The sequence below is a fragment of the Bubalus bubalis genome, chromosome 14 (assembly GCF_019923935.1).
Source record: "Bubalus bubalis isolate 160015118507 breed Murrah chromosome 14, NDDB_SH_1, whole genome shotgun sequence".
In the NCBI taxonomy this organism is placed as follows: Eukaryota; Metazoa; Chordata; class Mammalia; order Artiodactyla; family Bovidae; genus Bubalus; species Bubalus bubalis.
Genome location: NC_059170.1, coordinates 48,816,643 through 48,835,125, shown reverse-complemented (window position 1 = coordinate 48,835,125; position 18,483 = coordinate 48,816,643). Strand labels below are relative to the sequence as shown.

General features: G+C 51.5%; 1 protein-coding gene across 3 annotated transcripts in view; it reads right to left on the bottom strand.

The window, feature by feature from the left end:
- Positions 1 to 772: 772 nt before the first annotated feature.
- Positions 773 to 18,483, bottom strand: part of JCAD (junctional cadherin 5 associated) — a 78,655-nt gene continuing 60,944 nt past the window's right edge. For 2 of the 3 annotated variants that reach the window (XM_006067779.4, XM_006067778.4), the window contains exons 3-4: positions 7,856 to 11,454; positions 773 to 2,486 (exon numbers count right to left, since the gene is read on the bottom strand). In XM_006067779.4, coding sequence (XP_006067841.3) covers positions 2,452 to 2,486; positions 7,856 to 11,454 — 3,634 coding nt within the window. In that variant the 3' untranslated portion in view covers positions 773 to 2,451. Of the gene's footprint in view, positions 2,487 to 7,140; positions 7,476 to 7,855; positions 11,455 to 18,483 lie in introns of those variants that run through there. The other variant, XM_006067780.4, reaches the window with a different exon arrangement.

Below are 18,483 nucleotides of genomic sequence, written 5' to 3'. Positions count from 1 at the left end.
AGAAATAATAAAAGAATAATTAGCAAAAGTTCAAAACCTCTGGAAAAGCTACTTTATAGGATTAGAAATCGTTATTTACCTCAGAAAATGCAAGTTTAAAAGTCACATTTTCAGTTACCTCTCCTCCCAAAAACTTATGTACAGGCTAGAATCTAGAAATTAAGGTTAAAGGGATAAATACTGATAATTTCCCCTAAATTTTTAGAATAGTTTCAGAGTGATATGATACAAGGATTTAGAAGAAAACAGAGTATCATATTCTGGTTTGTTTGTGATTTCTTCCCTTTAGGATCCTTCTCTTTCTCTCGAGGAATAAGCTCTGATTGAACTCTTTTGATTAAAAGATGTTTTAGATGGAATCAAAGACTGTAAGGGGAAAGTCAGAACTGGTAATATGTATGCACACACATGACACACACAAGTATATTTGTGTCTGTATGTGTACATACATGACACATGCATGTGTCTATATGCATGTTTATGTACACACAATGACACGTGTGTATACGCGTACATGTATATACATATACCCTCTCTCATCTGCACCTAAGAGGGATGTACACCCCATCACGAGGACCCCCAGGTGGCTGCTCCCAGTGGTACCAGATGGCTCCAGTGATTTTCCCGGCAGGGGCCTGGCCCGTCATCCCCACGGGTTGTGAGAAGCAAAGCTTCTAATATCACACGAACTAAAATCTGGAAAGGAGTGACCATGAGAAACAGGGAAGAAGCAAAGCTGCGAAGTGGATTTGAAAAGACTTCTCAGAACTGCTTAGATTCTGTGTTGTTTATTACTGTCCAAATACATGAAGTTCTGATGAAATAAAATCATATGGTACAGATAAAAACAGGCCATGAGAGCCCAGAGTTGTTTTAGGGCCAAATGGCAGACCACTCAACAGTTCACATTTTAGGAATTCAAAATGCTTAGAAATTGATAAGGTGATTTCTGAAAAACAAAGAGAAAGAGAAGGAAAAAAAGACGAAAAGGAGGGAGGGAGGGAGGAGACAGAAACCATTGAGGAAATGTTAGTTCACGAGAAAGCCTGACTTAGAAAGAAGTGACAAACGCATAAAAAAAATGCATAAACTTTGTGCAGATTAATGCAATAGTAAACAGCAGAATACATAGGCCTCATAATACTTCTGTAACGGCGTACATATAATGTCTCTAGCACTTTTGGAAAATATGCAGACGCTAATTAAAGATCATTCTAGATAAAAATACACATTTCTTTAAAGGGACAGTGGGGGTGAGGGGAGGGGGGATCTGGTCTCAGGGCACATCCCTGCAGACGAACAAAGATGAAACTATGGGGTTTTTTGGTAATTCTAGTGAATATGGCAGCAAAAATTTGTTGTAAGGATGTTGGCTGGTTTTAAGAGGGTTATTTTCAAATATAACCTTATAGCTGCATTTGTTAAAAAAAAAAAAAAAAAAAATTTTGTGAAAAGTTAATTTTATTAACCCTGAAAAATGTCTCTATTGACATCTCTTTCTAAGATAAACTAAGAGTAGCAAGAGTTGTGAATGGGTGAGGGGTTTATGCTTTAAAGCAAATGTGAACCCTCTCTGGGTTCCTCTCACACAAAGGGATACAGACTCTTAAATACAATAAACTTCCTTAAAAATCTGCCACCTAACAATTGTTTACATCATAGAAAAATAGCATTTTTTGGTAAAAAGAAATATAGTTACTTTGTTAAAATGGTCTATTTTACCAGCAATTATTTCTCATATAAAGAATTTCTAGACATCCATACAGGAAATAAAAATAGATAATACTGAGTGCAAAGCAGACGATGGCATGTTTGCAAAAGATCAGAGCGTCTCATTGCCGATAAATAATACTCTTATCCATCATGGTACAAGGTTTCATCTTTTGGAAACTTACAAGCTACCGCTTTCATTTGCTGATGGCAAGTTACTTAATAGGTAAAGTGACTTCAGCAGCAAAAGGCCAAATTGATGAGAAATGGATCATACATACGTGTTCACATTTCCCGGAAACTCAAAGTGCTAAAACACTAGCAATGGGCTACGTCCCCCAAACTCCCGAAGGGGAGCGTGGACAGCAGCCCACAGGGATGCGAAGGGGGATTTATGACATTCTTGGTCCTTTCAAAATCACTCATTAAACCACCCACATTTGAGTTTTCACATATAGCCAGATTAACACCAAACGCTCTATCAGCTGGGCTAAATCCATCATTAAGGAGGGTCCTTGTGACTCTTTTCTAAACATAGGTATTAACCCTTCGTGCTATAAAAACAGATGCTTTCAACAGACTACTGCTTTATTTCCACAGAGTGACTCTGTGGAGTCGATGGGTGTCCTGGCCACGGGGAAGGATGGCCCAGTGAGGTTCCTCTCAGGTGGCGGGGCTGAGGCCAGCTTGGGGGGTCACCCGTCAGCAAAAGACGCGGCCCCACACTCCAGAGGCGTGCCATCACACCCTCTCCACCCTGCTGGGGTCATAGGAATCTGCAAAAAAAAGGAAACAAAAGAAAATGAGTAGTATATTCCACTGGTGTGCTTTCTATTTAATCCTCAGGCCAGAAATAAAAGTGTGGGGAGCAAGGCCCACCGACCGTATTTTTTATCTAGGAGTAAACGGCTACCATCTAAAGGCTGTTTTGAAGGAACGGGTATGACCCATGCCTAATCACAGATGGGAAATGGGGGCAGCTTAGTATTTTGACCGTCCCTTCCTGTTGTTCACAGGGAACATAATTCACTTAGTGCAACTCTTGTAAAGCAGTAGCGACTCTCTCAGCTGACGCTAAGCAGGATATTGTGTGCATGTATGTTAACGGCAACTCTAAGGAAAGCTTGCCGTGGGACCAGTGATGTCCCAGGGTGGGGCTGAAACCCTGAGAACTGGGCCTGGTGATGGCAGGCCTCCTATCTCTGACCCCACAGCCAGCATGCAGGCCCCAGGCTGCAGGCTCACCCACCAGCCTTCCACACACAGCAGTGCGTGTGAGTCTGAGTTGCCATGCTGATCCACTCTACACACACGGGGCCCAAGTGGTCTCGGTTTCCAAAAAGGGACACCATACAATAGAACAATGGTCCTAGATTATCACTTGGGCTGTGGCTGGGCCCCTCGGGCATCACAGATCTCCGGGGTCCAGGCAAACCTGAGGCTCACATGTGTACCTCCCATGGTCAGAATCTCCTCCCATGGCAGGTCAAAGGGCTCCTAAGTTCTTAAGAGCAAACACGTAAGAAGTCTGGAAGGATGGTACAATTCAACAGGTATCAAAACTATCACAGAGCCATCTCTTCCTCAACCCATCTGGACGACAGTGCATTCTGAAGGCCATGCAGAGTCCCACTTCTCTGGCAGCAAGATATCTTGTGTCCTCTGCACATCTTGACAATGGAGGAGGAAATGGCAACCCACTCCAGTATTCTTGCCTGGAGTACCCCCTGGACAGAGGAGCCTGGAGGGTTACCATCCATGGGGTCACAAAGAGTCGGACACGACTGAGGGACTTTGGGCTTCCCTGGTAGCTCAGCTGGTAAAGAATCCACCTGCAATGCAGGAGAACCCGGTTCGATTCCTGGGTCGGGAAGATCCCCTGGAGAAGGGATAGGTTACCCACTCCAGTATTCTTGAGCTTCCTTGGTGGCTCAGATGGTAAAGAATCTGCCTGCAATGCAGAAGACCTAGCTTAGATTCCTGGGTTGGGACAATCCCCTGGAGGAGGGCATGGCAACCCACTCCAGTATTCTGGCCTGGAGAATGCCCTGGACAGAGGAGCCTGGTGGGTTATAGTCCATGGGGTTGCAAAGAGTCGGACACGACTGAACGACTAACGCACCACACACCTTCTTGACTCCTTGGGATGTACGTGAGGAGACACCACAACTGCAACAACTAAGACACAAGCGAAGTTTGTCGCACTTGGGACAGGCTCCACTTTTTGGACGGAGTCTGCTGCTCACCACGTGCCCGTCTCATTGAAAGCAGGCAGAGATCCCATGAACAAGCTGCCTTCTGCGGGTCTACACTTAACACCCACCGTGACAACATGGGTCTTAGTAGCTGAGCCCCTCTCTGAGCTCAGCTGGCCTCATTCAGTGCTGATTCTGGGGGACCCCCATGAGCGAAGATGAGATGGAGGTGGGTGGTCATGAATGGATGAAAGGGCGCGCTGGCGGCAGGGAGAGGCCTCGAGGGGCTGAGCTTCCAGGGACACAGAGCCCGGCCCTCAGCAGCCCACCTGAGGGCAGGTACGTGGAGACTGCCCTATAGGACATGCCTGCAGCCCGACCCCCACTGCTGAAGCTGAGGGCCCAGAGACAGAACCACAGAGAGAAATCAGTATGACCAAGGACTCCTTCTTTAGACCATGGAGGGTTGGGTTCAATAAAAATACAATGTGAGCCGCAGTATGGTAAGTTTTTAGTAGCCATGTTAGGGCAAACAAAAGGAAGCAGGTGAAAATAGTTTCAATGGTGCATTTCATGTCACCAAATATATCCAAAATGTTATCAACAGGTAACCAAAAAAAATTATTGGGACATCTTAGTTTTGTTTTTTTTTTTGGTGATGTCTTTGAACTCTGGCATGCGTATCACACATTTACAGCCCATCTCAATTGGGACGAGCCATGTTTCAAGTGCTCAGGAGCTACATGTGACCAGGGGCCACCACACTGGCCGGCAGAGGCGCCAGTGTACAGGGAAGTCATGCCCCTCCTGGTTCCTGTGGGCACTGTGTTGGGGGAAGACAGATCACTAAGGCCCACCCTGGTGGGTATTTCACGTATGAACACCCTTGAAGGCTACCGCCTGTGAGGATGTGCTGACGCCCAGCCTTCTAATGGCATCATGTGGCTCCCCTCAAGCTTGCCCCGGTTATCCCCACCCCAGGACCGAACAGGACAGGCTGTCCCCACTCTCCTCCTGAACGTGTACCAGGAGAGCGGCCAGCGGAGGTGGACGGGACCAGACCAGCAGGCTCAGACATTGAAGCGCCTGGATTAGGCTTCTGACATAATCCATCCAGTGGAGATGGGAATGCTGTGACCTGAATTAGTTTTGAGCTGCTGATTTCTTAGCCAGAGCTCCCCTGACCGAAAACCACTAAAACAATGTTAGCTGAAATGACTGTCTTTAAGCTGAAGGCAAGTCTTTATGATACGATGGGTACATAACACAGATAATAAAGTTCTAGAAGGATGTGTGTGTGGGGGGGTGCGGTTTACAGATATATGAGGTACGATATTGTTTGAAAATTCCAGAACAAAATTTGAATTTAAGTGGGTTGTGAGTCTGGAGCAGTGAAGCGGGTCCCACACCCTGAGGTGACAGAGGCAGGGGTTGGGCGAGGATGGAGATGATGACTTGTGTGTTTAAAATGATAAAAATACATCAAAAGGAGAGTCCAAAAGCTTATGAGCAACAAGGCTTTCCTACCTCGATTAAGGCCTCTCAGAAGGACTGGCTTTGCACAGTGAGACCTGGTGACCAGCACGTGGAAGGCTGAAGGGCGTACATGAGCGGCTGCACACGTGAGCAATTGCCCTCATGGGTCTCGCTATGTGGCCACTTCAGGAAGCCGTCACCACAAGGAGCTCTCTGCCTTGAGATTTTTGGTCATCTTATTGTGTATTAAATAGCAAATGCACCAAACAGAATGGCAAAAAAGTAATTAAAAGTTTCTAATGGTTGGAAACTACAGCTACAAGATAGATAGTAAAGTCACAGGTGAGGGTGTCTGAATGGCTGGTTAAAATGGAAACTGACATTATCTGGGAGATTTCAGACACCCTTTTGACCCCATTCACATGCCGGATGCTCAGGCTGAGAATTGAGGGAGAGCTGAATGGAACTAGGAATTTTATAACACATTCCCCAAAATACGTGGCCATGGATGGAGGCATAGAAATCTTTACAAATATGTTTTTCTTATAACAGGATGTATCTTCCTTTAAAATTCTTCTAATTCTCAGGAGGACTAACACTCTCAGCCTGATTTACTTTACAGATAAGAAACTCAATATAAAAGCTTGCGGCACAGGGGACATATGTACATCTATGGCTGATTCACGTTGATAGTCTGACAGAAAACAACACAATTCTGTAAAGTAATTATCCTTCAATTAAAAGAAAAAGCCTATGATGGCTTTCGAACCAGCATTCGAAAGCCTATGATGGCTCTCGAATAGCCAGGGGGTCTATTTTTGGTGGGGGTCGGGGGAGGTCTCCTGCTGCCGCCTCACAACGGCTCACAGATGGGCCATAGAGCTCTTTCCACGAACGGCCGAGGCTCCACACCCCTGCTGTTCTCTCCCACAGCAAAGACCAACGTGGTCACTCAGATGACCCAGGAGGGCCCTGACAGATGGCTTCCGTTGATCCTGGATTCTGTGAGAGGGTGGGAGCATTAAGGATCCCTCTGCATTTGGGAGAAAACTGAAAAAATGTGAAGATTTTTTTTTTTAATTGAACAAAAATTTCGGGATTCTTCCAGCTGAAACAAGTGATCTTTTCCATCTCCTTATAAACCTGATTTCAAAACAGAAAGCAGAGCGGCAGGGGTAGGGAGGACCAACCCGGTTGGGGCAGCTAGGCAGATGGAAGGGCCTGGCTGCCAGGACGGGCTGGGGTAGGGGCAGCGCCAGACCACTGAGGACAGGGCACCCTTGCCCCTCCCGGAAAAAAGGCCCCTTCCAGTCGGTAGTTCAAGATGGACGCCTCCCCTCCTTGAACCACGTCTAGGGAACATAACTGGTAATATTGTTGATAACCCCCAGGCCTGGACCAGAAATTCCCAGGGCTCTCTCACCTGCTCTTGTCAGAGCTGGGAGAGAGAACTGGTGTTTGGGGGCACCATGTCCCTGCTGTGAGAACCTGCCCCGTGGTCTATACAATGAAGACTGGAGAGACCTGGGAAGATGAGAACACGTGGGGCTTCAGGTCTGAGGGAGGCTGTTGCCAGAACCGGCTCCCCTGGGCCAAGTGATCAGAGCTGAGGAGCTGGAAGAAACAGGGTGGGCCCGTGAGCTTCAAGGGGCATGCGGGCTGGTGCTGAGAAAGTGCAAACTGCTAATTCTGTCTAAACCTCTCAAGTCTTTCATGAATGGTATGGTGGCGAAGACAGATAACAATGGAGGACAAAGGATTCGCTAAGAATCCCAGGGCAGGAAGTTTATTGAATCACTTGGGTATGTCTTTTCTCATTAGGCTAACCAAGCAATGCAGGTTATCCGCTTCTTGCTTCATTCGCTTCAGTCGTGTCCGACTCTGCAACCCCATGGACTGTAACCTCCAGGCTCCTCTGTCCATGCGATTCTCCAGGCAAGAATACTGGTGTGGGTTATCATGTCCTCCTCCAGAGGATCTTCCTGACTCAGGGATCAAACTCACACCTCTCGTGTCTCCTGCATTTGCAGGCGGGTTCTTTACCACTAGAGCCACCAGGGAAGTCCGAGGGTTATCTGGGGCAATGTCTATTATCTGGGGAGAGAACAGAATACAAACGCCCTAGTCTCCTAGGAGACTGATCAAGGTGCCTACACCCTGGCTGGCATAGCTTACTGATGTACCTCTTCAGAGTTAAGGGTCCCATGGGTGTTTATATAGGTAATTTTATCTAGTCACTTACATAGACAATATCTATGAAGACTGGATCATTTAAAATACACTGCAAGGTCTTATTATTAAGAGAAGCTTCTGGATAATTCTTGGGTAGAATAAAGACTCTTTGAGCACCATAATTCAGAGTCGATCTGATCTTTTCTGAATCTGCAGGTTTCATCATCTACCCACTAGGCATTTAGATGCTCTCAGGACGTCAAATGCAACCTGAACACCCGCCCCTCTGCCTGACTCCTCACCTGGGCACCAGAAGTCCCGGCCGCCGTTCTCCCTTCGTGCTGCTGGATGCCCATCTGCTTCCAGCGACAGAGCACCTTGAGGGTCGGAGAGCTTGTGCCCGGCACCGGGAGCCACCAGGCCTCCTGGCCACGCCCCGGGGCCCCTCTCGGCCTTGGGCTCCTCCGCGGAGTCCGCGCCCCGGGAAGTCAGGAGCCTCATCCGAGACACAGAGCTCACCTCCTTCATCCTCGTCAGGCGGTCGGGGTCCGCCTTCCTGGGCGGGGAGATCAGCTTCTCCTGTAAACTTTCGATCACTCTGGAAGTGTTTCGGAGCTTCTTTTCTGAAAATGCCAAGTTTGGGGTCCTTTCTATAAAGTGGAACAAGGTGGACCTGAAGGGTGGCTTTGTCTCCACGTCCTTGGGAAGGAAAGGCTGGGACTCCAGGGGGCTGGGCGGAGTTTCGGGGGCCTTGGTGGGGACGGCCCCATCCACACCTTCGGGCTCAGAGGCCCGGGGAGCCTGCCGGGTGCTGTCCCTCTCGCCTACAAACAGAGGGCTCTTGGTCCAGCCGCACTTCCTCCTGCCATAGAAGGCATCGGCGGGTGCGGTGGACTCATTGGGCTGGGCCAAGCTGGCCGCTGCCTCCTGTCTGGGGGACTCGGGCCTGAGGGCACTTCCATCTGGCTCGGGGTGCCGTCTCTGCCCTGCCCTCTGGGCGCCTGGCATCAGGGACTCCACAGCCACCTCGATGCCCAGGATCCTGGTGGCCCTGGCTTCGAGGGACTCATTTGGGGGGATTTCCATTGCATTGGCATCACCCGGAGACCCCGCTAGCTGGCTGGTACTGTGCTCCTGCACCAGCGACAGCCCCACAGACCTCAAGTCTGGTGCAGACAGGCCTCGGGATTTGCCGGCAAGAGAGAGGGGCGCCCTTGTGCTCCCTTGCTCTCCACCGCCCGCCCTCGGAGGGCCGGCTGCACTCAGTTCCACAGCTCCGCGACTGCCAGGGAGCTCCTGGCTGGGCAGGGGCTCCCTCCGTTCTGCTGGATCGGGTGGGGGCTCAGGTTTTGCATCATTCAACCCAGAAGATATTGCTTGTTTCACAGGCCTTGGGCTGACTGCCAGCTGGGCCACCCTGTCCTCAACCTCTCGGTCCCCGTCTTCAGCAATCCAGCTCCTGGGGGGCGACAACCACACAGAACCTCTGCCTTCTGCCTGCCAGGGCCTGGGGGACTGAGGCCTCCCCTCCTCACTCCAGCTCTCGGACTTGCTCTTGACTCTGCCCGGCCTGGTCCTGGGGTCCTCGGGCACTATGTCCTTCAGGGGGCCCAGCGGCTGGGGTGCCGGGCGGGCACAGCTCCCCCAGGGCAGCTCTGTGTCACTGTCCTCGCTGCCACTACCATCACTGCTGCTGCCACTGCTTCCTTCCTCCTCCTGAAGCTCCTTGTTGAAACTCTCTAACTGGCTGATCAAGTCCCAGGGGCGGCGGCTCACCGGCTTCAGGAGGAACTGCCCGAACAGCTGTCTGCTGTTGCAGGGGCCTGTGGTCTCCCCCTTGATCACCTCGCCCCTGGATATGGGGCTGGCTCGGCGGTCAGGACCATCAGAGCCCTGCTGACCCAGGCTGGCCCTTGGCGCGGGGCCCTGGTTCTGGGGCCAGGAAGACCCGGAGAAGGCGCTGTTGCTGGATGGGCTGAGGGACCCTTGACTTTTCGGGGAATGAGCCCCGGGCCTCTGGTTCGGGTCACTGGACGCCAACGCCATGTGCATCTGAACCTCGAAGGGTGCGGGGTCTAAACACCTGGGAGGCAGCACGGGGTCGGGGGAGCCCCCTGGCCTCTCCCCTGGGAGGGGCTGCAGGCTCTGAGGTTCGTGAGTGAAGCTGGTTTGTGTTTGCTGGTCTCGGAAGTGGTGCCCAGGCCACGGACCAGGCCATGCGAGCGCGCGGTGCTTTGCGGGGTTGGGGAATCTGAGGTCGTCTGCTTGCCGGCCCCGTCCCGGGCCCCCTGGGTCTGGTCTTGGCAGCTCTGTCCTCGTAGCCATGCTGCCTGTGAGTGCCTGGAGCTCCAGGTCGGTGGAGGACAAGCTGAGCACACTCTGCTCCTGTAACGCTGCGCTCTGCTTCAGGTCATTGTTGTTCGTGTCCGTACCTGGCAGCTGGGACTCCGATTTCACCGGGATGGAAACTAAACAAAAGATGGTCTCGCTCGTTTTTTTCTTTGAGCTTCTCTTGGGCTGCAACCCTGTCTCGAACTTTCTGAGCTGGGTCTGCGTCTCGCAGGAACTCTCGCCCTGGGGGCTCGGGGAGGACACCAGGCTTTCTGGATATTCCTGTGGGCTGCCGCTCACGTCAGGCTGCTTTCTCGGTGTGACAATGCAGGGGTCTCTTTGGTCAGGAGAGCTGCCGTTTTCTCCATTCCTGGGGGGCTGGCCCCACAGCCACGGGGGGCTGGGATCAGCAGGGGCAGGACCCCTCTCCTTCCCTGATGGGCCCCACACGGCCCCCTCCTGCTGCAGGCTTCTTGGGTCAGGGGCAGGAACCGCACCATCCAGCTTCACATCTTCCCAGAATCCATGGGGTCGGGGTAGTTTAATGTGTCGTATCCGTGGGTCGTCGAAGGGAATTATCAGGATGGAGCCGTCGTAAGCCGTGGTGCGGTGGGGCTGTGGGGGGACACTAACAGGAGAGCATGGGCTGGCCCCCCACTCACTCCCAGCTCCCCGGGAGCCAGAATGAGGCTGACCGCCAGCAGCAGGCCTCTCCATTGGATGCTGTGGTACACGGCGGCCTCTGCCCTCGGGCCTGGGCACCGCCTCCTCGGGGCAGGGGTGTGCGGCGGGCTGCGGTGGTGACTTGTACGAGGGTGGGGGCACGTACACTGGGGGCTCCAGGCCGGGGTCAGGCCCGTAGAGGTCCTGCCTGGCACTGTTCGTCCTGGCTGAGTGGGCAGCACCCGGGTCCAGCTGCCGGCTATCTGTGTAGCTGCCATTTTCTGCTCCGGCCCTGGAGTGTGGCTGGGAGCCATAAGACGGGGGCTTGAGGGGTCTCCCAAACCTGGGCTGGGGCAAGGGGGCCGAGGTGCCAGCCTTCTTGGGGTTCCTGGTGGATTCCAAATTGGAAGCACAATTTGGAGGCTGAAGTGGCACTTTAGGGACACCTGGTAAATGGCCATCGCTCAAAGGGATGGGGACCTCCACGCAACTCAGGCTCTCAGGGGAAAGGACTCGAGGCAGTGATTGGGACTTCCCTTTGCTCCGGGAGGTCAGCCCGTGCTCCCCAAGCATGAACGGGTACAGGTCCTGAAACAACTTCTCGCCAACACCGTCTGACATCTGCCTGCCTAGTCTCGGGGGCTGGTTCCAGCTTCTAACGCTGACGTCCTGCCATCTGGCGGGACCCGCCATTCCCAGCTCGTCTTCCCAAACAGCCTTCTTCATCACGTGCTCAGACCTTCCTCCAACTTCCCAGGGACCCTCCCTCGGATGCGCAGGCAGGCTGGGGACTGGGCCTCGGCCCCCTGGGTCCTCCCGGGCCTCCTGCTCTCTTCTCCTCCAGTAGGCGTGGCTGCGGCCAGTCAGGGGCTGCGAGGACCACGCGAGCACCGGCTGATGGTAGAACCTGCGAGACAGAGGGCCACAGGTTACACCTGGAGGAAGCCCACGGGAGCAGCGCGCACCTCTCTGCCTATGGGACGGTGTTCTGAGTCAAACTTAGGTCAGAATCTTTGAAAGACATATTTCCAGCCACAGTACTCATTCACTTGAAAGAAACCATGGCCCAGGAATTACAGCTGGAAGGCAGCCACATGTTTTGCCATCACAGACTTACGAGTGGCAGCAACATGCTGCCCACAAGAGCATTAGGACTAGACTTGTACCTGAGTGGCACCTGAAATGCCCAAGAGACATGGGTGAGCCCAGAGCAGGGCTTCACAAGTGTGATCCTGGGCCTCTGGGGTCCACCACCCCCAGCTCAGAACGGAAGACCTTGCTTTCTGGGAGCAAGTCCGGGTACCTGCTTCCAGCAGGTGCAGGAATCCCACCCCTGATGCTGACTCTGAGGCCTGGGGGGACTCTGTAAAGGGCGCTCCTAACAGGTCCCGGGTGCTGTGGCTGCTGCTGATCCCAGCGACCCCTGAGGACATCACGGCCAGCAGGCATCAAGCACGACTGCGCAGCCATCCGGGGACCCCGCCCCTCCCGATGCCTAGGCAGTATCTTGGCTCTGACCTGTCAGTCTCAGGAGCAGGTGGAGAGCCAGGTGGGCCCCCAGCGCTTCCCAGCGTGTGACTGGGACGGCCCCTTGGCTCTAGCAGAGCAGAGTTCCCACACCTCTGTGATGGTGGGAGCCACCCAGGGGGCTCGTTAACTACACACATTACCAAGTCCCTGCCCCCAAAGTTCTGATTCAGTAGGTCTGGGTTAGGGTCTGGGTGTTTCCCTGGTGGCTCAGATGGTAAAGAATCCTCCTGCCACGCAGGAGATCCAGGTTTGATCGCTGGTTCGGGAAGGTCCCCTAGAGGAGAAATGGCAACCCACTCCAGCATTCTTGCCTGGAGAATCCCAAGGAGAGTAAAGCCTGGTGGGCTACAGTTTATGGGGTCGCAAAGAGTTGGACATGACTGAGAGACTAACACGTCTATTTTAAGCAAGCTGTCAGGGGAATCTTTTCTTTAGGGCGATGGGGGAAACACCGCTTGGACTGACTTTTGAGACTGACAGAGGAAGCAGGGTCTCACTCGAGGGCAGAGCTCTCTGCCAGGCAAGGAAGGGCAGCACCGGCAACACCCGAGGATTGCCGACCCCAGGCTGCCGCCCGCTGCCTGACTGTGCATTGAGATTTCCTTGTGAGCCATTAAATAATACTACGACCCAGGTCCCTCCCACCCCAGATGGGGGATTTAATCTGTCTAGCCAGGAGCCTGGTACCTCCTTGAATGACTCTAACACACACCCTGAGTTGAGAATCACCATTGTAATGGAGCCGAAGAAACAGCCTGAAGAACCCTGGCACACTGTACAGAAATGTTAAGCTACTGACCACAGGGAGCAGAGACTAGGGCTGTAACCCAGAAAACCCACTGGGCAGAGGGAAGCCTGGGGCACTCCATGAGCTTGATTGGCCATGGGCTAATCCAGAAAGGGTTCAACTTTTCTTGAAACCAGAAAAGGTTTCAAGCAGCTAACAGTGCTACTTGCTTTTCACATTATAGAAGAAATATGCAGTCTGTCATTTTCTGCCACCTATCAACGCATAAAGCAATTATCCTTCCGTTAAAAATAAGTAAATAAATAAAAATAAAAGTAATATGTAATTTATTGCTGAAGATTTAGAAAAATACAGGAAAGAGTAGAAATCAAAAGTCACTGGCAGTCCTTCTACCCAGAGGTAGTCACTGTGATTTACAGCTTCTAGTGTTTGTGTGACGACGTGGGCTTTTCAAACAGCCTTAGTGTCACTCTACTAGGATCTGGCTTTACGTGAATGTTTCCCAACAATTGTGTCACAAACGCCAGCTGACGCTCACACAGCGGTGACAGCCCTCCAGATCCTCACTAAGTGCCCTCCTAACTCCTCTAAGCTCCGCCAGCACCCCTCTGAGGTAGGAGCAAATAGGTGCAGAGAGGTTCAATGACTCTCTCAAGTCACACAGCTTGTAAGTGGTGGGAGAAGAGTTCAAACCCAATGAAGGTGACCATAAAGCCCATCAGCCACCGCGTTCTACTTCTACCAGCATAATGACAGATTCCTCAGCTGCACAGTTTTAGTGGGAGAACAGTCTCTCATGAGTCATGCTTTATTTAACCGTCACCCTGCTGTTGGACATTCGTGCTCTTGTTGTTCAGTTGCTAAGTTGTGTCCGACTCTTTTGCAACCCTAAGGACAGTAGCCCACCAGGCTCCTCTGTCCATGGGACTTCCCAGGCAGGAATACTAGTGTGGGTTGCCGTTTCCTTCTCCTTGGAATCTTCCTGGACCAGAGTTCAAACCCACGCCTCCTGCATTGGCAGGTGGATTTTTTTTTTTTACCACTGAGCCACCAGGAAGACGTGGATATCTGTGTCGCTTAGTTCTAAAACACTTAGGAGAAATGCTATTCGCCATCACTAATCGTGTCTCAGCCTCTGGAGAATCAATCCTGAGAGAAGGCATCAGCAGGTCAGGGGATCAGGTTCTCCCTGCTGTGCGATCTGCCCGCAGGTTGGAGCACAGCTGGTCCTGCTGGACTGTGCCCGCATCTGATCATCAGGGCTCATTTGTTTCTGCACTAGAGAAATGAAAGTAATCTTTCATTGGTCTCCATTTGCATTTCTGTGATTACTAGTGAGGATTACTGTTTTATGCGTTTAGGTGCCATTAGACCACATTTTGTGGTTTGGAATGATTTCTATGCCACAGTCCACTTTCCAGTTGACAGGATGGTACAGAAAGCAGGAAGGATGCCTACCCCCTGCAGCCACAGCAGGTGACGGCCTGGGGACAAGGCACTGTGGGCTATGGCTGAAGGTGGGACCCCCACCCCCACTCCTGCAACACACAGGCAGAAAGAAGGGCTGTTCTACAGGAGCTAGATGGTAAATAAATGGTAAAAAGCTATCATTATTAATGACAGTATTAAAATACTGTCATTATTATTTTGGAATTCACTTCTTTGCCTTAAAAAGTGAAGGCAGCTTCTCGCATCCTGCATCCCGCCCCCTGCCCCCCAATAACTTCAGCAGCCACTTAGTAAAGCTGAGTCATGGATTGAAAAAGCAGAAAATGCCTGAAATGGATTGGAGGTAAAGCGTTTGCCAGAACCACCTAACTGCTTCTGCATTTACTGCACACACACAGCGCAAGCTGTCTTAACCCTGCCCACAGCTGAAGGTCAAGTTCTTTGTTGCCTTTGTCGTCATCACAGGGTGTTTGGGGGCATTTAGGTTTTGAAGACTGACAGAGCCTTCCTCGGGTCGGGTTCTATGAGGACTGGTCCCTGTGAAAGCCGCCTCACTGGCCTCCGCGTGCATCGCCCCCACCCTCACCCTCAGCTGAGCCAGCACAGGGCATCCAGAGCTCAGAAGCTAACATTCCTGTCCTTAAGGACACCCTCTGGCTGCCTATCCCGAGTCTGATACTGACCGTGAACCATGGTGCACCTACTGGCTTCAGGGTCTTAGACTCTGTGCCAAGCCCAAGGGCAAGACTCAAAAGTGCAGCTTCATAAGATGCTACAATCATTGCAAACCTAATTAAGGGAGTAAAACAAACCATCTGGAGTGTGTGGTCGATGCCTAGTGTGGGAATCTCCTTTCTCGCCTGGTCTATAGCTGACGGTGAGCGGGCTTCACCCTCCACACCCACTGACTGGCTCCTTTCAGACCCCTGAACGTCTGCGGCCCCTGGCTTCACAGAAGAGACCTTCAGATCAGATCAGATCAGTCGCTCAGTCATGTCCGACTCTTTGCGACCCCATGAATCGCAGCATGCCAGGCCTCCCTGTCCATCACCAATCCCCGGAGTTCACTGAGACTCACGTCCATCGAGTCAGTGATACCATCCAGCCATCTCATCCTCTGTCGTCCCCTTCTCCTCCTGCCCCCAATCCCTCCCAGCATCAGAGTCTTTTCCAATGAGTCAACTCTTCGCATGAGGTGGCCAAAGTACTGGAGTTTCAGCTTTAGCATCATTCCTTCCAAAGAAATCCAAGGGCTTACTGTCTGGCTTTTGCTCACTTGCTCAACAGACATTCCGGTTTCCCTGTAAATGCGTGATCTGTTAAATACCAAGAGGGGCTGAAATCCCAAGGTGCGGTCTTCCCACGTTTGGGCCATGAGCACAACTGGAGACTAACAAAGGACGACAGAAACAGGACAAGCACGTAAACAGGCTGCAGCCACCTGCACCAGGAAGGGGGCCAGTTTCCTTCCTGCTGAAAATTGTGACATCACCTTAACTTCATCCAAGCTGCCATGTGTAATTAATCAAGATGGCCAAGCATTCTGGGCTAAACTTTTTTTTTCCATTTGCACCATACACCAAAATCCCAGTTTAAGGAAAACACAGGGCCACTTGGAGAACTTTAAATAACCTATTTTAACAAGTATACATGACATAGAAAACTATAAAGCGATTAGTTCACCAACATCTAGTGTGCACCTAGTTTGTTAGTCATTCAGTCATGTCCGACTCTTTTCCGACCCTGTGAACTGTAGCCTGCCAGGTTCCTCTGTCCATGGGATTCTCCACACAAGAATACTGGAGCGGGTTGCTATGCCCTCCTCCAGGGGATCTTCCCCATGCAAGGATTGAACCTGGGTCTTCTGCATTGCAGGCAGATTCTTTACAGTCTGAGCCACCAGGGAAGCCCCAAATTTACATTCACAAAACGTTAACAATGGGGCAATCCACAAAAACATGCTGAACACATTCAAACAGGATGGGGAAAAGATAAGGAAGCCAAGTCGAATGTGTGAGCCCAAATAAATAGTGTCAGCAAGGTCAGGGAGACAAGCAGGGTCTTTGTGCAGAATTCCTGGGAGAAGAGGTCCGAGAGAAGACAGAAGCCACACTTGCGAGCAGCTCCCTGATCTATCAGCAGTGTCACGCTGATGACAAAACCACTGATACAGGGCGTTTAGAAAACCTTTGGAACAGGAACATGCGGCAAACAACATGTCTACTGGAAAAAAGGCAAATCTACTTGCTGAAGGTATAAAAGCTGGTGATGAAAAACATGAGACCTGTCTGTTCACATGACATTTGCCATGGCAACAGAAAATCCCACCATCCTTTTAGAAAGGAAAAGCCTACTTAGAAGGGCAGCAACGCCATGACTTTTAAACACGGCTCCACCCGTGGCAGGACTACCCCTTCCATGGTCCCTAGACCACGGAACTGACACAGCACAGGCAGTGTCACCCGGGCACGACACAGCCCAGCTGGGTGCCCGCTACCCCATGGGTCCGGGGAGACGCCCTCCTTCCTCCACCAACAAAATCCTGAAGTGCGTCCCCAGGGGGCCTCTGGAGTCTCGTCTTCCCTGTAAAGATCAGGGTGGAGGGAGAAGGCCCCACTGAAGAGGTTTCCGGTCCAGTGACTTCTTCCCATCAGCAGGCCCGCCAATCCAGCAGCTGCCAGCACCACCCATCATCACCTTGAAACCGGGGCCATGTCCTTCAGAAGCCACACCCTCCTCCAGGTGGGTGGAGTCTGAGCATAAATGTAGCGTGTCTCACTTAAAGAAACCCCCACCCCTTAAAGGAGAAGCTCTCTACTTTTGGATTGGCAGGGGCACTAGGGCATCTCTTTTGAGTGACTCGGAGTTATCAGTCCAGTGTTAGGTGTTTCTGGGGTGGGGTCAGCCATCTCATGCTACAGAACTTGCTCTTAATGCTCTCTGGCCTGGAAGCCTGAAACTTTACTTTTCAGCCAATTGTGGTATATTCAACATATTACAACTGGGTGAATGGCCCTCTGACTCAGAGTAATAGACTAATTTTGGAAAAGGGAGCTATAAGGTCAAGAGGAGATCATGACACAGGTTAAGAGGATAGCACAAATTAAAATCCATCAGAAAGGATAAAGCTGGTCTGAGAACATATTGCACGAAGATCACTATGCAGCCAAGTTCAATTTGAACAAGAATTGCTAGTTGCCCTGGCATAGATATAACTAGAAGACACACAGCTGCTGGGCCACATGACTAGCAAACCGTTAGGCCTGCTTTTCACAATCCTGATGAAGTGAAAAGTGAAAGTGAAAGTCGCTCAGTCCTGTCTGACTCTTTGCCACTCCATGGACTGTAGCCCACCAGGCTCCTCTGTCCATGGAATTCTCCAGGCCAGAATACTGGGGTGGGTAGCCGTTCCCTTCTCCAGGGGATCTCCCCAACCCAGGGATCAAACCCAGGTCTCCTGCATTGCAGGCGGATTCTTACCATCTGAGCCATGAGGGAAGCCGCTATGTCATGCTAAGTAAGTGCAAATGATTCCAGCTGAGATTAAGGAGCAGGGAGACTATTTCAGGAGGTTACTGTTTGATTATCTTTTTTTAAATACACACACTGAACAATGGGAATAGGAAGCATAATGAATGACTGGACTGATGAATGATGCTAACTTTAGCATATGGGGGGTGGGGGTAGGGTAGCAAGACAGTCTAGAGCACTCACTGCACACAGGTGACCAAGCAGATCCACCTGGGAAACCTGCCTGCTGACACTGGAGATGGAAGGCTCTGAGTCTGGGTCCCCCATGTGGGGGTCTGAATAACTGAGCCTGAGTCCAGTTCTACAGAGATGGGTTCAGAATGGGCAGCCTCCTGGGGAGGTGATGGTGCCAGGGGCCAGCCTGCTCTGCTGCACAACCATGAAATCAGACGTTGCTGGAAGTGGACACAGATTCCTCCTGTGGGGGCCGGCAGCTTTCCACATCATCGCTGGGGTAGGACTTCAAGAGCCTTTTGATGCTTTGAGGTCTGGCAACCCACTCCAGTGTTCTTGCCTGGAGAATCCCAAGGACGGGGGAGCCTGGTGGGCTGCCATCCATGGGGTCACACAGAGTCGGACACGACTGAAGCGACTTAGCAGCAGCAGCAGCAGCAGCAGCAGCAAAGACCTAAGTCAGAGGCCATGCCCCAGAAGGGAGGGGTGTTTGGGGTCATTACT